Source organism: Helicoverpa armigera, chromosome 15, assembly GCF_030705265.1.
Source record: "Helicoverpa armigera isolate CAAS_96S chromosome 15, ASM3070526v1, whole genome shotgun sequence".
NCBI lineage: Eukaryota > Metazoa > Arthropoda > Insecta > Lepidoptera > Noctuidae > Helicoverpa > Helicoverpa armigera.
The window spans coordinates 11,068,547-11,094,831 of NC_087134.1; the positions used below are offsets into that span (position 1 = coordinate 11,068,547).

The 26,285-nt window shown below is 34.3% G+C and overlaps 1 protein-coding gene across 1 annotated transcript; it reads right to left on the minus strand.

The window, feature by feature from the left end:
- Positions 1-12: 12 nt before the first annotated feature.
- Positions 13-18,331, minus strand: LOC110379726 (hemocyte protein-glutamine gamma-glutamyltransferase). Its single transcript, XM_064038180.1, has 15 exons — positions 18,182-18,331; positions 12,583-12,666; positions 11,893-12,023; positions 11,041-11,162; positions 7,872-8,004; positions 6,832-7,015; positions 4,734-4,951; positions 3,606-3,818; positions 3,087-3,306; positions 2,667-2,825; positions 2,264-2,384; positions 1,941-2,049; positions 1,624-1,784; positions 1,036-1,227; positions 13-611 (listed from the first exon to the last, which is right to left on the minus strand). Exons 2-15 carry the CDS (start codon positions 12,651-12,653, stop codon positions 519-521), a joined length of 2,127 nt encoding a protein of 708 aa, XP_063894250.1. The 5' UTR covers positions 12,654-12,666; positions 18,182-18,331; the 3' UTR covers positions 13-518.
- Between the last annotated feature and the right edge of the window lie 7,954 nt (positions 18,332-26,285).

Consider the following 26,285-nt stretch of genomic DNA (forward strand, 5'->3'; position numbering starts at 1 on the left):
TTCTTAAATTATAAATAATCACTGTATAAAAATTAACCCCTTACATTAACAGCTTTTATTTTGAAAATAAAACTTTGGGGTGAAAAACAATGAGATTTTATAAAAACTAAGCCACAATATGGCACATTCTTAACACTTAATTTGAGAATATTATTTTTCTTAAAAACTACAAGCTTAAAACTAATACGCCGTTTCATAAGGCTGCCTTGTAGAAATATTTCAATTAACAGTATTAAAAACATAATATTTACCGACTAATTAATTGGCACAAAAGACTCACAAAATAAAATGAAACAAAAAATTCAGATCAACAAAAAATAATTTTCAAAATCTATGACTCGAACAAAAAAAAACAAATGCACTTATTTTTAAATATTTACGTATTGTTGAAGCTTGAATTACAAAGCCGATTCTTATACATATACTTGACTAATACGTACTCGTAAAACTTATCAATAGTACAACAGAGAGACTATTTCATAGTAAATGATGCCTTATCACCTACAATATAAGGTTGTTTATGCTTCGAACACTTCAGCTGTCGCTGCTCCACTGATGTCCTTCAGTTCGTTAGATTTAAATGTCGCCACGAAGTTGATCTTACCAATTTTCTGCAAAGGAAGAGGGGATTATTAGTATGAGTCGTTTTAATATCTTTTTTTAATCAATTTATTTTAGTGCAATAATTACTCGGAGTGTTTTTTTTGTTGCTACCATTATAATGACATAAAATTTATCCAGATTTCTTTTTACTCAGGCGCTGCGTAATTGTTTGAAAGGGTTGCTGGAGCCCCGTTATAAAAAGGGCTTCCAAAGGAACAAAGATGGGTTCTAGTCAGTAAAACTCTGACACTCACACTGTACCTTCGCATGGTAATAGGGGGATAGGGGATATCCCTGAAAATCAAGTATCACTTTAGAAGGGTTCTGCCCATTCTCCAAATTTTTTCAAATAGCTATAGGTCCATCAGAAAGCTGTTGAGATCTTGCGAGTTATCAACTAATTTTGCACATAGATTGATATGTGTAACTTACATTAGGCTGCACAGGCAACTCAGCAGTGATAGGCTCGAGCGGCGCCCCGTCGTTCACGGGGAAACGCAGCGTACGGCCCGTAATGCCTGATGACGTCACGCGGAACTCGCAGCCGGTCAGTGCTTTCTCCAGGGGGTTCGTGAACGAGAGGAACGCTGTCGTCGGCTGGTTCAGGATTAGGTCGTCGTTGAACTGGAAATAAAGGATCGAAATATAGAAGGTATCATTCGATGTGTTTTTCCTAAGTTAGAGTTCTCTTATACACATAGATAATCGTATTAATCATAAGCATCATCTGGCTTCTTTAATGTCCTTGAGCTAGACACAACCCTCATCTGGTTGAGGTATAAGGATTCAGTTCAGAACCATTTCAGACTTCACGATTTTTTTCTTCCTTTAGTGACCCAAGATACAAAAGTTATCACACAGAAATACTTAACTGCTTTTATATTGCATGTACCACAGACGGAGATGATGATGTACCACAGACATATTTTGATATGTACCCACATGGCATGTTGCGCACCCATACAAGAATTTATAATTTTCCCTTCAATTACGATCCAGAGTCATCTTTACAAAATTCACCTTAATGTTAATATTAGGCTTGATAACTTGGAAGTCGTCGTCATCAGCCCAGGACTGCTTCGTCTCGTCCACGATGGCCATCGCAGAGATCTTCATGTTGCAGTACTCCACTAACTTGGGTAGATAATCGTCTGATTTGACTAGAACGCTGATTTGTTCCTCTGCAAGGGAAAAAAGACTTTGTTAGTAGTGCCTTAAGACTCAATTTTGCGATTCAGTTGATGAGGACTTGTGTCGTTTTTCTTTTTAGACTTCATGATTATAATCGTCTTATTGGTCCTATGTATCTATTGCACAATTATGGTAAAATGACTTACTTTTGCCAGGTCCCACAAATATTTTTCCTTCGACTTTCCTGACGACGCCAGCTCTCACACCATTGTAGAACACGCTGTTAGTTGATAGAGAAGCCTTGATGTTACGACCCTGTAGACAAACAAAAGTTTGTGTCAAACCTTTTCTTGAGGAATAGAAGAATTGAAGATCATAACTGAGATTCAATGTATTTTATCTGTCTATAAGACTATACATAGGAGGTAATCAAGGAAAATTTAACTGGTGGTTTTTCTTAAATAAGAACAAAAAGTTGTACAAAAAAACCTGGTTAATCAAAGTTTAAATCATTCCACAGCTCGCTTACCTCATTGGCTGTATTCTCAATATCAACAGTGACCCTGAAGTCTTTGCCAATGGGTACTGTGTCCACATCGCGGAGCTTGAATGTCACGTCGTTCTTCAAGTTGCTGGCCACTGAGTAGTATCTGTGAAGAAGATTATAAATGTTACTGCTGTGAATAGAATCATAAAGGAGAAATTATAAGCTATCCAGCGGGCAATGTCTGCTAGAATATTTATTTCCATGTGTTCAATTACTGGATCTAAAACATCATTGGCATAGAAGACTTTTGGCCAAAGTCGGAAACTTTACATTTTAATCCACTCAAAAGATTAATTTCATAAATATATTACAGCTAACTTCGAACGGTAGTTCAATCCATTCCAAAGAAACTTGCACAATCAAGAAATTACCATGGAATACGTACCTCTTAGCCCTCTCCGAGAACCTGACTCCATTCATAAGAGCGAGTCGCTCAGAAGCAGTTCCCTCCCTGAACTTGTACTGTTCCGTGATGTCTTCCCGATCCTCATCGCCGTTGGGATCGAACACGTATGGCTTCTTTGTGAGGACCATACGGCCGATACTGGAAATGGAAAAGCATATTATGATTAATCATCTAAGCTTTTTGGGATAGGCAGACAGGACATGTATTTTTTCACAGAGGATCCTGTTGATTCGGAATACTAGTTATAATTAGAAAAAGGGTTGCTGATAGAAAAATCTAGGACAATTATTAAGGTTCCCTTGGTGATCAAAAATTATCTTGTCAAGGTTCAATATCAAAATCAGTATTTAGTAAATCCATTATAAGAGTTATACAAGTTTTTTCTTAAGGGCTACTTACTGGTAAGTATTACTGTCCACCATAGCATATCCAGTCTCCTCGCTGCTATCGATCCTCCACCTCATGAGATCAGCATTAACTGACGCCAGCATGAACTCCACATCATAGTTCATTCCGATGACTCCCTGTTTGATAGCTTCTATTGGCGCTGGACCACACTGGTACACTCCCTTTGACGTCTCTTGAGGAGTAGCGTCGATGGCTTGCCAGCCTCCGTAGCCTGGATAAAGGAAAAATGAATTGTGATTAGAAGGCCCAGGGTTTAGCTTTACCTAACTAAAGCCGTTACAACCACCCTGTCAGGACACTTGGTTTAGTGACCAATATTTTGTTCGCATGCAGGAGTTATTCTCGAGTATGAGCTACAAAGATCAGATGATATATAGGTATCCTTAATACATTCAGAAACTCAGAATCCCAGTTAAATTGTATTTAAGCCGAAACCAAATTACTAGCAGTCAGGATCTAAACTCACAATTAGGTACATTAAAATTGTATTGAAAATTTAAACTAACTCACCAGCAGTCAGATCAGGCCTCGCCATCCAGACGTCATTCCAAACGTGGTAATTCCAGATAGAATCAGTGTGTTCCGGCTCAGCGTTGCTGGGGTCATAGCCTAGTTCCTCCATGGTCTCCGAGTAATACTTGTCAACTGTCAGGGTGCTGTTGGCATCGTGGGCCGATACCAGGTTGGATACCACGCGAGATGGGATGCCGAGGGCACGGCAAACTGGAAAGAAGGAAATGATGAGGATCTGAGTATGTATGTACTGTTTTTTTTATTAAGCTACTAAAATTGTAAAATTTGATGTTTTTCTTTATTAAAGCTACTTAAATTGCAAATGTTATTTGATGTTGCATTTTAATGGCACTCATTTTTTGTTCGGGAGCAAATGAGCGCGAATTTGGAACGTCCAGAATTTTTGAGAAGCCTACAATAGGCGGTTCACTTTCAATGGGTCCTACATCTAAAAAGATGGGTAATTATTTATTCATTGCTATATTTTAGGAAGCTTGTGAAGATTAAGACACCGTTTATGCAATTGTAATTTTTAAAGTTTTATCAATATATCCACGCACTGAATACATAGAGATAACCTTACTATCTTTAAAAGCTGTCGAAATATTTATCTGCAATACATTTCTTTACTTGATTTAAATGGCCATTATGATTTAATTAATGGGCTGATTGCCCTGTGAGGTAATAGTGAGTTTCTATGGTCTAACGTAACTATTGTTGGCACGATGCCAGTTGGATCTTTCATCAGATGTTTTCTAGATTGCATTAGGAAGTTATCTCATAGTTTTCTTAGGTGTACTCGACTCGATGATGTCATTTACGTTCACTTAGGCTATGTATATTTTAGGTCTCAGTAATGGCAAGACTTTTTACTATGTTCAACATTTTTTTAAGCACAGAACAGATTTTTTTTCCTTGTCTTATGGCTTTCGCAGTTACCTACTTATAAAGTATTTTTTTTAAACTGCTAAATCAAATGCAAAATGTTCAACTGCGATATTGAACAATAATCAAATGATATTGAAAATCAGCCAACCTACCTATATGGTAATATCTTATTTGAATACCTATGTTTAGAACGCTGACTGTCAACACATGCTTCGTCATCATCATCATGAAACTTACCAGCAGTAACAACACCAGCGAAAACCCAGCACTGTCCGTAAGAAACCGGCTCCTGAGTCTCCAAGAACTGCGCCAGGATGTCCACAGACCCAGTCCACTCTGATGGGGCAGTCCCATCATCATATACTCCGTCCCAGCGGCCCACCAGCACACCACCGTCGTCATTGGAGTTGACTATGCGGGAGATTGCTCGGGTCATTTTCACGGGATCGCCACGACTGGCAAAAAAGGTTGTTTTAGGATGAATGAAAAATAATAGTGGCTTAAGTAATATATGGTTTGTGGAATGAGGATATTGGCCTTGGGGTAGGGTACATTCAAATATTCAGGGGAGTTTGTTGCGCCACTTCTTCCCAGCTAAAACACATAGGATGTTTTGAAGGGTGGGTGTTTTGGGGGCTGTCTTTTGTAAATTTCTGACGTTCGAAAAGTGTTGTTTTGCGTTTCGTTGAATTTTGGTTTTTGGTATTTCAAATTCTGTGGCAGTTGGCATGTTTTGAATTTCAAAATCTGATGTCGTTATTATCGATCGATAGCTTGGAAAAGACTCTTAAGAGCTATCGAAATTTTGCTGTTTGATCGATTTTATAAATCAGTACAGATAGACAAATAAGGTATCAAACCGACTAAATAGTTTCATTGGACCTTAAAATATTGATTCACTGAATTTCCAACTAAATAATCAATTGTATCATTACCTGAATATTTCTAAGCAAAAAGGTTCACCAGGAAGTTTATATCGAATGTGCAATCAAAATCATTACCTATTTAATCATAGAATTATAGCGACAACTTATGAGTAAAGGTTTAGTTATAAGTAGGTACTTAGTGGGTGTGCGTGATGCATACCTCGCCAAGGAAATGTCGTCATTATTATGATAAACAGCTTCTAAGAAACAAATGAATATCAAATACAGAATTTATAATTCCTTTATAATGATCGTTGAGAAAAATATTGACTACTTACTTATCAATTTTACAAGGTATTGTTTATCTTATATGTATCTACTATCTTTAATGTTTGTACTGTCTACCTAGGTACTTCAATGATTTGACGTAAATCACAGTTTTATTTCAGTTGTATTTAATTTTGCTTCACAAAAAAATATTAATCTGTCTATGTAAACTAAAACGAAAATAAAATCCTTGAATTCTAACTGTATGACCAGACTAGATACCTGCTTAAAAATAAACACAAAGCTAGGAAGATACACAACTCTAGCTTCCAAAATTATCCTTTCACATCTTTGTATTCATATTATGACTCCAATTAGAAATCTGAACACGTAAAATGACCGTAACGTACGTAAATTAGTCTGCAGAGATTTATCTAAAATGCAACAAACATCATCTGCCAAGCCATTATGTCTAGATTTATTTATTTCCCTCAAAATGGGTTTTAAATTGTAATGATATCCATTGCCAATTCTAGACGTTTATCTGTTTACTATGTTATGTCCTGAGCGATTAGTTTGAAAATGTTCACCGTTGAATATTTGCCAATGTATTTGCTTATTGTATTTCTAAGTATTCTATTTTGGATGTTACTGTAATCGAATTAGATGTAATCGAGGTGATTCGGGATACGCATGAATAATTATGAAACTAGTTGGTATTACATGCGAATTGCATTGAGTCATGAAAAACGTGAGGGGACATTTTTTTCCTCAGACAGATTAAAGCACCACAATACTGAAAGGCCACTCACATAATTATTTATTCAAATCAGGCCTCTAAATCTGTCCTTTTTAAACGTCAAAACAAAAGACAGCCCCCAAAACGCCCGTCTTTTCCCTTACCCACCTTACGTGTTTTACGTGGGAAGAAGTGGCGCAACAAACTTCCCAGCAATTTCGCGCTACCCACTTAAATACTCGAGCGAATCTTTAAGAAAGCTATACTAAAAAACGTAAAAAACTAAAAACACCTCAGGATGGACACCGCCGGCCGTAGATACCCCATCTAGACCCTATCGTAGGGACTGGTGGACTCGATCGAAGGATCAGGGAAGTGTAGAAACAAGGTAGGAGCAAAGGCTACCTCGCCTTTGCTCAGCTGTGGGGCATTATAGCCTACAAATAATTATAGTACAACTTACTGGTTAAAAGGCACTTCAGCTCTATCCAGCATGAACATGCAAGCCGGGAGTACGACGGCGTCGAACTGGCCGTATAACCAGGGTTTGCCTCTGGTCGTCTTGATGGGCCCCACCCATACTTTGCCCACGTCATTCAGCACGTACTCTTGGAGGAGAGCCTCGTCTTCCATGTAGGTTTGGTCATCTGAAATGAAGAGTGAGTTTAGTTCATTAGGAAAAAATTATCATCATCATCATCAGCCTATCGCAGTCCACTGCTGTAGACATAGGCCTCTCCAAGTGCACGCCACTGAGATCGATTTTTCGGCTTCTCGCATCCAGCTCCTGCCAGCCGTCTTGCGCAAGTCATCACTCCACAGTGACTGAGAACGTCCTACACTACGTCCTACTAGGAAAAAATGCCCGAGGGAAAATATTTTTAAGACATAGTTGGGAAAAACTTAAGCACCTCTATTGCATATAAAACCATTTTTTACTGACCAACCCACTCTAAAACAATATTGCAATATAATGCAAAATACTTGATTTATATGCAGTAGAGGGATAGTAGTTTTATGACTATATAGCCAGTCTTAGTTTTTACAATTCAGATTCAAAATGAAATAAATTACACAAACAAGTCTGCTAAACTTTAAAACCTAGTTTATTGTTCTTCAATTTCTTTAAACTTACTGTTCTTTAAATTGAAGAAATTGAATTCATTCAAAGAAAGTGATTCAGATTGGATAACGACACGCTTTTACTTTCGTACTTTCTTTAAGCATTTTTCTTTGCACAATACAAACTCACTTTTAAATTTACCCGACAGCACGAAGATTTATATATGTCACCGGAAAATAATAAGACTTGTAAGTTGATCAATTTTCTAGGTATTTGATCAACTCTCGGAAAATAATAAACGACATTTAAAATGTACTATTTCACGTATTTTAGTAAGTTGATTCATTTACGGCGTCTTGCCGTTAAATCATCCGATAAAGGCTAGGTGTATGCTGATTGGTGTAGGTAAAGCTTTCTGTAATAATATAAAGTTCAATTACCAGGGTTCCATGGATTGAAGAGGATGTAAATGTCCTGATCGAAGTCGTAGTACGCGCGCTCCGGGGACCCTCTCCTCCACGTGAGGACTCGCAGAGCCCAGGCTCCGACTGGCGCTGTCACTGGTGAGGACACCTGGAGACAAATGAATATGTACGTTAGGGTAAAGCTGGAAATGTGTTTAGAAGTGCCTTGTGGGCTGAAGAAGGATTGACGGTCCAGCGACCCCTGGCGTACCTACCTAGGTACTTGTGAAAGTAACACCAATGTCATTTCAGCCGTTTAAAATTCGTAAGTGATGTCTATGGAAATTTCCCTTGGAGGTAAAACAAATATCTACTGAATTTAATTCTGTCGGATTTAAATATACATTTAAATCATGCATAGATGGAGCCTCTAACAGGTCTTTGGCTATTTTTTCGAGTGCCTGAAGAAGTTTCTTTGGGGCGCGGGTGGAAACGCGAAGAACACCTAGTTAAGTAAAAAACTAAATTAATTGTTGATTGTGATCTTGACAACTTTAAATCAAAACAACACATTTAACCAAAGATGCTAAAGACAAACAAAATGTTTTATTGGTCATTTTCATCATGTTTTTAAATAAGATAAAACAGTAGAATAAATGTTGGGTTAGGCTACCACTAGGTATAATAAATTAGCATTACTAGATTTCCATGTAAAACTTATTATACCTAAGTCAATAAACATATTTATGTGAACATCATCTTTAAAATAACTTTAAGACAAGTTATTCTCAAGCTTTTCAACACCTTCAAACTCGAAATAAATATTTTTTATATAAATAGGTACTTTTTGCAACGAAGTTTACTTACGTTCTTGCCTATATCCTCCCCTTTTCCCATTAGTCACTACTTTGTGCTTTATTTATACTTCTCGCCAAGATTAATCAAAGAAATCCTCCCCAGTTAGAGCAGAGGGGCTTACGGCAAGCTATCCCGGCTTAAAGTAAAAACAAACTAAAAGTAAGCAACGTTTTTTATTAACACCTATTTTAATATTTATTTGTTAGACAAATTATTTTGATACTACGTGGTACCACCCGGATACTGTATACCGTATCCGTCTTCGTAGTACCTCAAATCTCCACGATTTTCATCTATCTATATTATAGGCTCAGAAGTTGTCATTTAACTTAAAACAAAGTCTAGCTGCTAAATTCACTTAGGTACAAAAAGTAAAGTTTGACAGCCTGTGTCCTAGACAAACTGGTCTTGACCAACACTGGAATGCTCATAAATTGCTATTTTAAGCTTTATTATTCTACCTAATATAAAGTACGTGAGTAACTAAGTACGGACAATTAATTATTTATTAATAGTTTAAATAATTACACAGTTTATCTTCTATATTGAAAGACGAGTTATAAGCAAAAAGATATCCTTAAGTACGTTTTGTCTACCAAACAAAAGGGCCAGGTATTACAAAAGTAGTAAATAAATGATTAAAAATAACTTATATTTTTATTTATTACGATAAAACAAATTTAGATCTGGATATAAAAATCGGAAATGAAAGGATTATAGATGAATCTATCATTTTAATCCAAACTAATATTATCCAAACTAATATTATAAATGCGAAAGTAACTGTCTGTCTGTCTGTCTTTTCTTCACGCCCAAACTACTGAACCGATTTGTGTGAAATTTGGTACAGACATAATTTTAAACTTGAGAAAGGACATAGTATAGTTTTTATTACAAAAAAAAATAAAAATAAAATTATTCCGGACATATAGCGCCATCTATTGGTCAAATCAAAAATCTGCTGGTAGTCACTATTCCACGCGAACGAAGTTGCGGGCAAAAGCTAGTAAGTATATAACTTTATGGTAGGTACCTATTGTCACCCACGAATTGCTTCTAAAGCCTTAAGTATAATTAAGCATTAAATATTCAAGTTATGTAACTCATTAGCATAAATTAGATCTTTATATTTGATTGTTTAAAAATACATTTGTATTATAATTAGATCAATTTAAATACATAAATAAATACAAATATTTTTAGCGGTGTCTCTATTCTGTTGATAGGCCTACTATTAAATAGAGCATTTATAAACTTAAAACGTTTTACTAATAAATATGCTAAATAATGTTCTTGCTATGGTAGTATGGTATGTCTTTATAGCAAACTTATGTATTAGATTATAGGCTATGACGTAACTACGCCAAAAGTTAAATTGTCATATTATTTACTTTTGAGCCAAATATGGTAGGCAATACTGTCAATTATAATAACAATTTAAGACCCTTTTTAGAGGACCCGCACACTAAACAGACTAAACACACGGCCAACAGTTGACCGATGGTTGAATTTATTTTTTAAGAAAATTTTGTTTCCATTGTAACTGCTCAGTCGTTCTGATAAAGCCTATATAGGTAGGTACCTGATCCTTGCATTGTGCGTACTTTGTAATACTAGGTACTTACTATCTTAATTTATGAGCCCAAACAAACTATCTGCCGACTAAAAGTTTTTAGTGTGCTGTACAGATACTCTTAGTTAGATTGACGCAGAAGTTTTAGTGCTAGATATTATTTGTTTGCACACAGCTGCAATTTCGTATCTACGTGTTATGTTAAAATTAGCATCCAAATTATAGAAAAACCAAGTTCTATAATGGCCATAAATTCATGGTTCGATTTGTTATTGCTATTTAAATTGCCTAGAAATGTTATGCAGAATTCTAAGCGTGTTTTTATTTTAATTTTCTTTTTTATTTTGGTAGGTATTTTTATAACATGTAGGTATATCGATATTATTGCTTCTTTATTTAAATGTCGACTTAAAAAGGTGCAATTTATTATTTTTTTTGTGTTTTTCTGTAGATAGTAGATACATATGTTGAAAATATATTTCTGGCCAAAAAAACTACTTATTGACTGTTAGTGACTGAAGTGACCAACCCCGATTGAGCAAGCCTGGCGATTAACGCTCAATACTTCTCTGTGTGACAGGAGGCCTGCGCTCAGAAGTGGAACGATAAGGCTGATGATGATACGTAAAAGTAGGTCTGGACAAATACCTCTTACCTACATATTTCTATAGCATATTTTTAGCATATATTTCTTCCCATAATTATATGCTCGAAAACTTTTTATAGTTTTAAGGCACGTTACACACAAGCTTTATCTACTCAAACACAGCTCACCTTGAATGACAGTGTGTTCTCTTCCTGCACGTCTAACAGGCTGGCACTCCATGTGTGTTTGTCTGTCACGGCGTCGCGGCGTATGAACATCTTGCCCATGGTCTCCATAGATGGTTTATCTCCTGTAGACAAATAGTTTGTTTGTAAGGTTTAGTTGAACGATATCCTTAAGAAAATACGTAGTCGAATTAAGAACCTCCTTTTTTGGGATGCCGGTAAAAAAGTAAATAAAATTGACACATTTCGAAGGACCTTTACTTACCTACATGGAACTACAATAAATAGTAGAGTTAAAAGTAAATAATCTGGCTTTTCTTTTTACTAAAATATCTCAGGCTTTCTACCTAATCTAAGGTCAGGTAGTATTTAGTTCTATGTATTATAGATAAAGTAGATATATTTTCATAAGTACAGCATGGGTAATTTTTCAATTGTTTTAGTACTAAATGCACAATATATTTCAAAGAGAGATATAAATATGTACTTTTAATAAGTTGTAAGTTGTGATCGGATAACGGAGCATCGACATTTTACCGCAACCAAACCGCTGGTCACAGCGATAACCCTGAGCTTGACATACTGATTCAAAAATATTATTTTTACAACAAAATATCATATATTAGGTACTGAAAATAGTCTTTATGTAGAATATAGGTAGTCTTTTAATTCAAAACTGGCTATTTCCCGTGGTTCCCCATGATTTTGTAGTGCGTTAAAAACATGCGACACTGCCCATACGAATCGAGCGATTTCGCAGGAAAAACCGAGCGGAAAATCCGCTAATATGAAAGAGTTGTTAGTGTCAGCCTTTTTAACACTTTGGGTGGAAAAACAAATGTTGATGTTACTTACCAATAGAGAACACGAGCTGCACAATATCGTTGGCCTCATCGTAAGGTCTGTTGAACCTGACGACTCCACTGAATGGCTGACCACGTCGCACTATGGTGGTGGTCGGGTTCTCGTCATTTACCACCTCGAATCTAAAGAGAAAAAAGTAAATATGTAAAATAATTAAGAAGCTTCGAACTAGGTAATTAAAATAAAGCAGCATATGGCCTTCCTCGGAATTAACTTACTAACTCTTAAACATTTTTTTATTATTTTTTATTAAAAAAAAAAACAAACAAACTCAAAAATTTTAGACCTAGAGATCTAGACCTAGAGATTCTATAAATACATTGAAAGCAATGTTTAAAGCAAGTTTAAAAGATAGAGTCTACTATTGCATGATTATGTAATTTGTTTTCCAAAAATGTATACAGTGCAAAGTGCTATGTTTTTCTTGAATAAATAAATACTAATACTAAAAAAAATAATGGACACCACCGCTGTTTTGATTCACATGTGATTCATTGTACCAGGTATATTTTAAAGTCATCGAAGACATTTGAAGTGCTTAGCATTTGCATATTATTCGAAATTCAACATTATCAAATCGGAATGCATAATGTGTTAAAAATAACTCTTGTTAATTAATTGAGATGTTAGATAGAGAAATGTAGGTATCTATCCAATATCTTTATATAGGTATGTACTTACTTGACAGTGTTATGAGGCTGAGCATTCTCTCTGGGGTAGAAGTGGACAACATCTACTTGTAGGGGCTCCATCTTTTGTTACAATCTAGGACAAAAATTCTGAATATTATTCCTACAATCCAGTAAACTTTTCTGTCGGGTAATTTAATTAAGAGAAAAATATAGTGATGGTTATGTACCCGTTCAGCATACATATTTTATAGCTATATAATATTTTTGCTGTTATTTTAAAACCGCAAAAATTGCTGTAAATCGTTCCGCAGTTATTTCTGAACCCTTTGAAGTTATGCATACGTTGTGGAAATTGGCGTGAAGTATTTAAAACAGGTGCAAACTTTAAACTTTTAACTGCTTTATAAATAGATTACCTACTGAACCGTTTTGCTAAATGTTTTTAGAAACAGTTACATAATACTATGTACTTATTCCGAATTGGTTAGCAACAATAATATGGGGCTTTGGGATTGTACGGGCGAATTACCGCATCCCTGGTACTGAAAGACCTACACTGCACCCATCTCAAAAAAGTAAGTGTAGGTAATTGTTTTCGATTTTATTTGGTCGACTCTATCTCACTATTGGCCGGCCCACTTTCAAAGTTATTAGGATGCTCAGAAACCATCCATCTTTCCGTCTACCTAGATAACTTATCTACCAATACAACTAAAAATACTTTACTCAAGAACTAAACAGTATTCCTGCATTCAATCAGACTTGGTAACCTGTCGAATGTCTGTTTAAGCTGGGTACGAAAATAGCGAAACGTTTGCATTCCGTTTAGACAAGATTGTTGTGGGATGCGTCAGATATCTGCTGCTTAGATTAGACGAGAATAATTACAGGTACGAAACAGTTAGATAATCAATATGTATAAAAACTTCGAGACGAAGATACGATATTTAAACAATTGCTGTCTGTCATACGTGACTTATAATAAAAAAAAACTGGAAAGGAAATTGTAACAGGTGAAAAACAGCGTAAATAGAATTGGGACCAGATTAAAGTTCTAGTTGGTAACGTAAAACCCGACAACTCTAGCAAATTAAGCTAAAAAAATTAAGCAAATTAGCTAAGAAACTATATATACAAAGTACCTATGATAAATTTTATATAACTAAAGTACCTATACAGATTATGTAAAAACTAGGTAAAGGTAGGTACTACACCTATTTTAAGTTTTCCGTTTGACCAAGTTAACAATAACCCATAAGGCTTATATTACTATTTACTAACAAAGTACATACAAAGCAAACTAATACATTGGCAAATGTAAATGAGGTATTACCACAAAGGTCGAGATGACGCGACAGTCAAATGTTTATACATACAGGTTATTGACTTGTTAAGTCGACACCTATTTGTATATCTAATACCTACGTGCTGACAACAAAAACGAAACACTTATTATTATTTTTTTGATTAATCGTTTGTTTACTAAACAAAAATAGACATGTTTCATGATAGCTATGAATGGCTCTGCATTAAAATTTTGTGCGTTAAATTAAAAAAAAAGATAGGTAATTAAAATTGGTTGAATTCAAGTTGAAATTAAATACCAACAAAAAAAATTGTGACAATTTGAAAATGATGAACGAAACTCAAAAATTTCGAGAAATAGAAAATGTTTAATGCAAAAAACAAATATACTACCTTTATAACTTTGAATTTCCGCCGTGAGTTCCAATTTCAGTTTCAATCTTTCATTAAGAATTATGCAACTGCAGTTCCAAACGATTTTCCAGTTCAGTAACATTCAGTAACAAAATCTGAACGTTCCCAAAATATCCTAAAAGCATGGTTACCATAATATATTTTGTAAACGTCGTAAACTAAGCGTTGTTGCACTGAACGCCGATAAAATTTTCAAAATAAATGATTTATGACTTGCAGTTTATTCTGAATCGTATTTTGTAATAAAATACAATGTGATTTATTTCAATACTAAAATGTTTTTAAAAGTAAGTAAGAAAAGAGCGCTTTTCAAAAACATACAAATATAAAATGATGAACGACTGTCAAAGATATTCAAATGACAGTTTTTCGTGCCCTCCGAAACACGGTCATTGGACCTTTCATCTATTTTTTTTTTGTAGTTGCTTTGCTAGACCACCAACAATTTATTAAACATAAATTCTTTTTTTTTATTCGGCCTAGGTACTCATATATTTTACTAAAGTGACAGCATTAGCATCCACGTGGAAAAACTATAGAGAATCAACCAGTATTGGGCAGTGGTCCAAAAAAGACAAAAATATTTATGATTAAAAACAGTTCTACGAATTCATTGAGATCAATGACCCTGAATTGTAAAAACGCGTACGTAATTATATTTTTAATTTGTACCTAAGTACACAAATATCGATATCTAACCAATACCTACTCCCAATTTTATGAGCATTCAATCAACCGCTTTAGTAAATTGGTATGGTTTAATTTACCACATGTATACGTTTTGTGGAGAAGAACTGAAATCAATATTTTAGGAAGAATTTTCAAAATCTGTATAAATAAATTGAGCAGGTAATTGATGTGGTACAAAGAAAAAGAACATAACCCTTTCTTGGGAGTCGGGTAAAAAGAGTACCTAATATAAAAAGAATTCATTAAAATGTCTCTGGTAGTTATAAGTACTAAGACTAGTTTCAAGTTGTGTGTTGCATGTACTAACCTAATGGACTTTGTCTGAATACAAACATTTTTAATTTCAACTATAGTCAACAGTCCCAATTAAGACAATATCAAATTCTATCAAACTAGTTACTTCATCAAAACTGGTCCATTTGGACCAATCAGACCAATGAAACCAAATCTCAGACAAAACCCGGTCGTGCCCATAAATATAGTTTACATACTGATGCAACAAATTGTTCATGTTCAATGCAGTTGCACCGATGCGATCATTCGCTATTTTAGTACTAAATCCTCACCTTCTTGTTATATGAGCTAGATGATTTTAAATGGCTAGATATTTGCTGGTGGGCTGTCATTTGACTGATAAGCTAGTTATCACTCGTGTAAAATCGTGTATATTTTATTTATTTAAGTCTACCTTTTCAGAAATTACCAGATGCGTCTATATTCATGTCTCTCACCAATATTTCTTTCTCGATACTTACAATTTTATTTTATCTACTACGTATTTAAATAATTGTACCTAATTGTTTCTATTTCTTTAAATACAAAAGTTCGCTTTCAATGTAAAACGGTGTAAATAAATGTTTTTTTTACAGAATAATATCACAAGCAAGGCATACTAAACTATCTAAAAAATATGCAAAAATGTATTCTGCAAAAAATTTTTGAACCCGTTTTGTATAAATTACAAAATATTTAAAAGAAGAAAAAATTAACTGTTTTTATTGAAATGAAACTAAATCATCAATTTAAAAACTAATAAAATTTGCATGAACTCCATAAAATCATTGTTTGTCGGACAAGTCTCGACTCTCGATGTTTTGACAGCTCATGTTTTTTATTTGCTTTGACGTAAAGTAATCTCAACCAGACAATTTATTATTTATTCTAACACATGTGTAAAATATATTAAAAACAGTTTTGACCTTGAACTTCAAACATTGTTGTACCGTGCTATTAACATAACTTACATAATAATAATTATGTCTATTATACTATAAAACGCCATATTGTAAATTGTGGGCTATATTTTCAGTACACATTTATTCATAAAAGAATATGAGGGATGGTACTTTTTTCAGATAAATTTTGAATATGTTCTTTCAGAATTTTAGTTTTAGAAGATAATTTTAAGTTTGTAAATATAGTTCGTATTTAAGTTTCTGTAAATAAAAATTAATTTAAAATTGTTATTGAAAGACAAATACATGTCATTTGAATTATACATCTAGAAAAAATAATTATTTAGCGAATTATTTTTTTTTTTATGACGACGTCTTCAAAACATGTTCAATTACATATAAAATCAATTTAGATATTATTCTCCTACAGTTTCCTGGAAAATGAACAAAAAAATAATAGCCAGTAGTTATATCGTCGTTCATTAATATCTATGGTTCTTGAGTGCCCAATTAAATTGTTGAATAAACTCTATAATATTTAACGATCGTTATGTTATTGCGTTTTCAATAATTAATAAAACATCTAGAATTATTTATATCTTTAGCGTTGAGCGCTATTACCTCAATCTTATATACCTTTTTTTTTAATATGTAGTAATGTCTGTTTGAGATGATGCTTAGATGCTGCCGATTGATAAAAAGTTTTATTTACCATAGAGCTTTTATTTTTCCCGCAACCGAATAGATGGGCAATCTATCACTAAAAGATTTTTTCAGATCGTTCAAGTAACCAAACTCTACAGCTTTATAATATTGGTAAACATAGATAATCAAGAATATGTCTCTTTAAAACACGAGAAAACACGACAGAGAGAAAAAGTAACTGTAAGCTTTTTGCAGAATCTATTTTATCATTATAAATACCTATTAGAATAAGCGGTTAATAAAAAAGTCTACATTGACAGTGACGTCCTAAAATTACAAAAAAAGAGTAATTAACTTTGAAAAGTCACATTGAACTCGCTTTAAAAACCGGCCAAGTGCGAGTCGGACTCGTGCACGAAGGGTTCCGTAAATTACAGTTAAATCAACCTATCTCAAAAACTATAAGAGATACTTTGATCAAACCAAAAATCGTTGAAAGAGTTAATTAGCATGCATCACCTCTATTTTTTTTAGAATTTTATACCCCGTAGTTATAAAAATAGAGGGGGGGGGGACATACTTTTTACGACTTTGAGAGCTGATATCTCAAAAACCGTTCACTTTAAGAAAAATGTTTTTTAGAAAACTTTATATCATTTTAAAAGACCTTTCCATTGATACCCCACACGGGTATGTACATCGAAAAAAAAAATTTCATCCCTCAGTTACATGTATGGGGGGCCCCACCCCCAATTCTTTTTTTTACTATTTAGTGTCATATTTTTGTAGCGGTTCATACAACACATATTCCCATCAAATTTCATCACTGTAGTACTTATAGTTTCCGAGTAAATCGGCTGTGACAGACGGACAGACGGACAGACGGACATGACGAAACTATAAGGGTTCCGTTTTTGCCATTTTGGCTACGGAACCCTAAAAATGGATCTATTGATAACTGCAAACGAATAAATAAATAATGAAGCCACTGTATCTTTCTCTCGTTTCGACGCAGTACTGAAGGTCGAGGGAATACGCGAATGTTAACATTGTATTTTGTTTAAGAAACGCTATCTATAAAGAAAGTATTTTTAGCTGTGACATCTAAAGTAAACAGTCTTCTGCCATCTGTTATAGCACAATTACTAAAGAATTGCGGTTACTGACTGGTATCTTAATTAATTTTAAAATTAATAATACTTATGTTTAAATATATTTTTTGGAAGAAATGAGTTTTGTTTTTTTGACACTGAGATTCTGTTAGACGCATACATTTAACGTTACATTTTTTTCAATATTTTTTTACGATATTTGGTTATAAAAATATGTTTTTAAATTATTTAAAATTTTTGCTAAAATATTTTCATTTAAAAATAAACAAAAAAAAATTTTAATAAACATAATAAAAAAAATACGTACCTCAAAAAATTTATATCTTCGAAAAATATCACTACACTTCACAACACACACCAACAATAATTACGAAACGCGAACTCGTAATTTAAATATAAATAAAATCATATAATTATAGAATGAACCCGTAGGATGCGCGAGCGTCGCTCTACTGGCGTGAAATTCTCGATGCTCGGGTATATGAGAGCGACGCCCGGCGCCGGCGGCGATAGGAGCTCCACGATTTCGGGAAATTGTGACTAAATGTCCCTTTTATTTTTCTAGGAATAGTATAAATAACGTCAGGAAAATCCAGGCTTTTTATGATCTATGATTTTGACGTCAAAACTATTGTAATGAGCAAAATCATTTGAAGTAAGTATTACTTTTTAATATGTGTATGGCAATTTATCCATCTACTTTATGGGTTTATAGAAACTATGTGTGATATCAGACTTCTCCAATAAGATGATTTTCTTTCAAGAACCGTGTTTCAAGTATTTATTTTCGGTCGAACAAAATTAAAATACTTACATCAAGATCAGCCAGTCAATGCACAGATCTCGATAAAAAATTAAATGCTGTATTTTTTTATTTCAACAATACCTTTAATAGTAATGTCAAAACCACAATAAGTTTACCTTTCATATTCAAAAAATGTCCCATGAGTGTTTCATGACTTTTCACAGACGTGTCCATCTAAACACCAAAATCATAGCCACTCTAGCGCACCACGAATTCACGGTAGGTCTAATCATAAACATACGTATATTATTACGTATATGTGTCCACCGTAGTATTTCCCAAAGGCCGCGCTTCGGAGGTTAAATCAATAATAATAATACGTCATTTAATTGTGACGAATTAATTACCAATCAAACTTATTGGTATTATATTGAACGGAATTTTTGGTACTAAATGCTAATTTTTGGTGGAGAATTTTAGAGACCATGATGTAGTTGAAAGAAAATTCTTTTTCCAAAGTAAATTGAATGTAAATGTGACAACAATTCCTACGTAGAGTTTTCTTCAGTAATAAAAAATAAGCTTCTTATAGAAAATTGCATGAAAAGTGCTGAAAAAGTTTTTGTAAGGGACTTCGGTTTTTTATTAAAGTTTTAGACACATTTAGCTAATCTCTGTGTATATAGTTAACGCAACCCGCGTCTCGTAGGCGCATAGCTGTCGAAAGTTCTATCTTAAAATAGGTAATATCAAGTATTGACAGTCATTGAGAAATCAGAAGTTCCGAAGATAAGAAGCCTAAAATTCGTGTTAGCAAAACTTTTACATATAAGGGAAAAAACCTCAACTAAATAAATCCTGAAATTACCTCGTTATAAATCATAACAACGTCATATTAATTTATTGATAAATGGTTATTACTAAATAAACAAGTATAAGTATTTTAAACAATGTCAAAATAGTCATCAAATTATTTCCTCATAGTTTTCGGTATAATCAATCTGCGTGATTTGTTCTGATGACTGGGTGAAGGGAATTCCATAATATGGTGGATGATCAAGGGGTATTTTTTACCATTTGCATCATTCTTTGCACGTACCATATTATAATGTTGCAGTCACGTATGCAAGAAAGTATGAGCTTTATTTACCTTCGGAGGTTTTTTTTATTTTTTTATTATTCTTTATTGCACGATTAACAGGAACAAAATAAAGAATAGAGATATCTATTGTCTATGTACAACAGCGAGCTTAACCCGGAATTGAGTTCTCTTACAGCCAATCTTAATGCGAGAGAGAGATTCGATAGAGGTAGAGTTTTTAATTATGTTGGATTCTAATTGTTTCTTCTGGAGACCTTTGTTTTGAATTCTACTGAAAATCTTCAGGACGCAGGCAGCATAGAAATATTGTAACATTCAAATTGAGAACCTCGTCCTTTTTACAAGTCTTTAGCTACTCTTGGCAAGTTATCGGTTACTGATAAAGTCTCTGATAGCTTATGAGGAACCTAAAGTTATAGTTTCTTTGTTGTTTCGTTGTTTGTGTTCCTTTGTCGTGGTTTTACAGCAATGTCTAGCAAATACCTGACAAAAAGAAATTATAAGCAATCTTTATCAGCATTTACTATAAGATAACTAACTAACACTTGATCAATAACCAGTGACACCTCCGCCACGTTATTATGCACAAATTCCATACATACGTGCAGCTCAGTCACTCTGATGATGTGATCATCTACGTAGGACAAATAATATCTTTTAAATCCGATGGACTTTGGTCTAAGGATCTCCTGTGCTGTGACTAAGAGGTTAATGCATCGTGACAATTCTGACGTAAGTTGTAACTGAACGCATCAGAATGGTGATGCTGACTTAGGGTTAGAAGTCACGATTTTTTTGTGATGAAAAGGTTGGGAGTTGGGACGGTAAGGGAGGAATGTGAGTGAGAATGATCAGAAAAAGTGGTTATAATTGATGTGATGTTTCTCATACATAAATTAATTTAGAATGAAAGTAAGAAGAATTTATTGACACGACACAAAATAGGGAATAAAAAGTACAGAATAGATGGTTCAGCATTATGCCAGACTGTTTGTTCCTGACGCTGGTTTTCAACTAGACCTGAAAATAATTGCTAGTTAGATTGGTTCCCTACATTTGTGACAAAATTCTTATTTTCTTTCATGTCAAGGCAGATTCTTATTCATTTTCATCTAAGTACCATGTTATAAGCATATACTTATTTTGGGAACTTAAAAACATCTCTTATCACAAAACTTATTAATTACTACAAACTATAGTAAAACTACGATAACAACACTATATTTTACTATTATTTCCTATTCGTTCTATATTGTTATACCCGGATAACTGGCTCGTTCAAGTTCATTGACTTATTTATCTCTATTTGGACACCTATAAGGAAAACATAACTCATTAATACTCATACTATACACGCCTATTAGGCATTGTTTAATAATTTGCTTAAATTATTTCTTGTATAAATTATAGGTTCCTATATTTTGTATTTAATCTTGTATATTATTTTCCTGTAATTCTTAAAACGTTAAGCTACCATCAATCTCTCCGTTTTCTCGTGATTCTATTGCTATGTAGAATCAAAAACAACCATCTGTACAATTTCGGTTTTTTCGTGGTCCTATTTTACCCTATTTATTAGTCATTGCAAACAATGTACCTATGTAGGTTCGGAACAAAGAACTCAAGAACATTAAGAAACAAAGTTTCAAACTCCGATGGAGCTCATTAAAAAAACAGTTTTAGTGGTGCCAACATCTTAATAAGTTTGACTTAATTAAAAATTACCGATCTCACCTACAGCAGAATGTTGTGCACTAGTGGTGTTCATAAACCAAGTCGATCAGAGCTATAATAGATTGGGGGTGAACACTATTATATTAATTTTTTAACTGCCTCGTTGGTCGAGCTGTCGCAAGTGCGGCTGCTGAGCACGAGGTCTCGGGTTCGATTCCCGAGTCGGGCCGAAATCGCTTTGTGGGTTTTATAAGACTTTCACAAAGCAGCCCGGAGCCTGGAAGTTGGTGATTGATACACCCGTGCATCGGAGAACTCGTAAATGTCGGTCCTGCGCCTGATCTCTTAACGGTCGTGTCGGATTGCCGCCCCATCGGGTTATGAGAGTGAAGGAATAGGGAGTGCACCTGTGTCTGCGGAAATGCTCGTGCACTAGGTATAATATGTCCTGCGTAGTTGGCTAATCTCCTTACATGAGAACAGCCGCTGTAGCCGATAATCGGCTAGGAGGACATCATCATTAATTTTTTAGACTATTATTCCATTCGACTATGACTTTGATCAACAGCCACATTAATCTCAACATTATCAAGTATCCAAATCAACCGGAAACGATTGTTTAAAAATAAAATTCTCCAGCTGAGAAAAACAGCTTTATCATAAATCTAGACCAGACTTTGGCAGGGGATCAAAATCTTTTTGGTTTGACCTTCATTTTGCATGGAAACACCGAATGCGGTTAAAGCGGTGAAGCTAAGTATATTTTACTAAAGCTTTGGTTTCCTAGGAAAGCGGTGCCGTCATATAGCGACCGTAATACAGCGGTGAAAGACATCACCAGAACGTTGTCTATGTAAACGAAATGGGGCGGTTTCCTAGAGAGCGGTAACTGACGCCGTAACTTCAAAAAGCGGTGCCGCCATTTGCATGACGGCCGTCTTGACGGTGTCAGATAGTTTGGTGAACGTTTTATTGAAAGCGGTGAAGCTTTTTTAATACGTATTTGTGTTTTTTTTTTTCGGAACAACGTACAAAATTTGTTACAACTCTTGGAGCAGCGAGGACGACGAAATTTTAATAGATTTCGTTCGAAACCACGAAGGCAATATCTAACATAAAAAGTAAAGATTATAGAAAAGTCAACTAAAACAGAATTGGTGTTGTGAAATTTGAGAAATATTAAATAAAACAGGTTAGTAAGTATGATACAACTAACAAAAAGTTCATGACGGTGTGTTAAAACGGCCGTGGAACTTTCCACATGTAATCACCGTAAAGACGACCGTCTATTTGCGTCCGTAATAAGACGGCCGCTATATAACGGCACCGCTTTCCTAGGAAACCCAAGCTTAAGACAAAGTTGTGTTCGCGACTTTCTTTGCGTGATAATCTAAATCTATAACTGCATAATGATGTCCTCATCATCTACCAATATTAACTATTGTGGGATCATTCTCCCATCCATGGAACATTTTCTAACAGAAACATGTCACTATTTATCATTGGTTTTGAAAAAAATCAAGAGTCCAGCTTTTTTCGAAGAGTACGTACCACCATCCTCTAAAAGTTACAGGGGTAAATCATTGTAATTAAATTGCCATTCAACGTTGCAATGCAGCCAGCCTTTTGGGTACACTGCCGGGTGACAGCGACGAGGATCAATTTTTCGACGCGCTTTATTAGTTTTTTTGTATGTTAATATAAATTAAGTTTATTTTAAAATATAGTGTAAATATTCTTATTAAGTCTAGCTTAATCAAAATTAAAATAAAGAGTGTAACTCAGCCTCTTGGAAAAAGGGCCTGGACCTCTCATATCTGGGTGCGGGTATTAAGTAATTCGCGACGCACAGGTGAGATCGCGGAGAACAGGTAGTCAAAATTAAATAGGTAACAACTGGCAACCACGGAAAAACCGACCATTAATAATGCAATAGAAAACTATAAATCTGTTTACAGTTGAAATATCTTCCAACAGATACATGTCGTAAAAATGAATCGATTTCTTATCTCATAAGCTTTTTGTGTGCTCTGAAAGTGTTAACCAAGGGTATTAAGTAATAGCTACTTTTTGCTACTAAACCATCTCTATCTATCCTTATGTACTAAAGGGGTATTGTTTTGGTAGTTTGTACCCTAAAGGCTCCGAAACTACGGAATCGATTTGAAAATATCTTTCAGTATGGCAAAGCTTTCCTTTCCCTTACAGAGACACATACGCGCTGTGTAAAAATGGGAGAAATGCCGACGCTTGTAAAACTTCAGTGGGATACTGGCCTAAGCTATGATACCACAGACATACAAATACAATAAAAACTCTACCATATTCTTACACCCTTTATGCAGATTAAAAATAAATTTTCAACCTCGGTTACCAGAAATAAACTCTTTTACAAAACTTGTATGTCAGCCCATAAAACAACAAAGTCACATTGCACGTGCGTGCATAATCATACAATCTTACAAATGAGTTAAAAACAAATTGAAATATAATCAGCCTGATGCTCATTACATAAGACTAGTTTCAGCCAGCGGTTTCACCCGCATCCCGTGGGAACCTCTTCACGAACCCGGATAAAATGTAGCATATAGCCTTACTCGATAAATAGGCTATCTAACACTGAAAGAATTTTTCAAATCGGACCAGTACGTCCGGAGATTAGCGCGTTCAAACAAACAAACTCTTTAGCTTTATAATATTAGTATCTAGACACACGGCAGTGTGTCCGCCAAGTTCGAGCAAAAAAGCGACACACCGGCCGTGGGTTATATTACACGAACCATTTCGGGCCAAATTCGACCCCCCTGTAACTCAAAATCTATTTTATTTACGCATATCAAATTTCTAGTATCTGTTGAGACCCCCTCACTTATCTAAAATACAAAATTTCATTAATATACCTATTGTAGGTCTTGAGATATTGACGTCAGAAAATCGCTATTTTTACTATACACTCACTGACTGATTCACTGACTCACTCATCAAAAACCTAGACCACTTCCAATGGTCGTATTGACTTGAAATTTGGCATGGAGGTAGGTCTTTATGTCAAGGTAAAGGGAAAAATCTGAAAATGGCCAAGTGTGAGTCGGTTTCAAAATAATGAAGGTGTTTTATACCCGGTGTAAATTTATACCCCTAAGGAACTAAAACGAACTAAATTTATCTATATTTATATAATATATCTTCGAATGGTACAAAAGTTTGTATTTAGTCAAAGTAAAGTAAAAATCTGAAAACGGCCAAGTGTGAATCACTTTTGAAAATAACGAATGTGTAACTTTGATCCACGAACATAATATATGATAACATGTCATGTCAGTCAGTTGGTAAATCTAGTCCATTTAGTTAATCTAGTTCATTTCTTTGTAAGAAACATAGTGCATATTAAAAAATCTAAAAAATAGTATAAATGAGACATTTCTTTAACTAACTTCATCATAAGAAAAAAATAAAATAAACAACCTTACAAAAATAAATGAAATCCCACCCAAAACAAAAATGTGAAAGACTGCCAAGTTCGATAATATGGGAATGCTTCGCCTATAAAAGAAGTGAGATCTGAATAAGTACCAAGTTCCATACACATACCTCAGTTAAAAATAGTTACTTTTTAATGATGATTACTTGGCAAGTTTTAATAGAAAATTAAATACTTGATTCATTGCGTTTAGTAGGTTTATAACAAGGTGTATGAAAACTTGCCAAGTAACATCATTAAAAAGTAACTATTTTTAACTGAGGTATGTGTATGGAACTTGGTACTTATTCAGATCTCACTTCTTTTATAGGCGAAGCATTCCCATATTATCGAACTTGGCAGTCTTTCACATTTTTGTTTTGGGTGGGATAGATTTTTTCTGCTAACCGTTATGCTCATTGCTATTTTAAGACAATGCATTGAGGATGCGATGCACGCGTTCGTGTATTAAGATTAACTAATCATTTGCATACAGAGCTATATTTATTTATTTTCTCACCATCGTTCTATCTGGATAGTATCAAAGTGTAACAAAAAAATGGAAAAACATCTGTTTACAGATCTACTTTTGTTTTCTTTCGCCAAATACCTGTCTATCGTTTTCTGACTATAATTAATGTTCATTATTTGTTCTTATACGTGCCTAACCTATAGCTACTAATAATATACCTAAAGCTGAAGAATTTATTTATTGGTTTAGCGTGGTAATTTCTGAAACTATTGGACCGATTTGAAAATTATTTCTGTGTTAGATAGCCAGATATCGAGTCCATTATAATTGATATATTATTGAGGAAGGCTACTTTATATCCCGGTGCGCAGAACTTTTACACATAAGGCTTCATATTGTTACAATATAAAACCCTATCGGTATTACATAAATACAATAAGGTCAATGATTTATAGTTAATTAAAGATATTTGGTAAACTGGTTTCTCAGACGGAGATGGTTTTGGTAAATTCGGTCATTACCATCGAGTTGGCAAACTCGATCCTGATTCATTCGATAGTGCCTATAAATCAGATTGATTCAGTATCGATTGTCGAAATGGTTCATTCGAAATTACTTGAAATCTGATAATCAATTTAATTCTACTTCGTTTTCACAACATTGGAAATTGTAAGCAATTACTTATGCACTTCAAAAATATCTTATAAAGATATTACTTACCTGCATACTTACTACTAACTTTTAGTCGGCTGATAATTTGTTTGGGCCCGCAACGATAAGGTATTTGGTCGGTATCAGACCAAATAAAAACTTCGGTTAAATTAAAAATTTTCTCAATAAGAAACTACAATGCGTCGCCGCGTCGGGCCAACTGTTTGGATTGCAGTGTGTGGGTAAGTTAATTATCATTAGTATTTGATGTCTTAGTATAGACGCATCCTAAAGCTATAATTGTTGT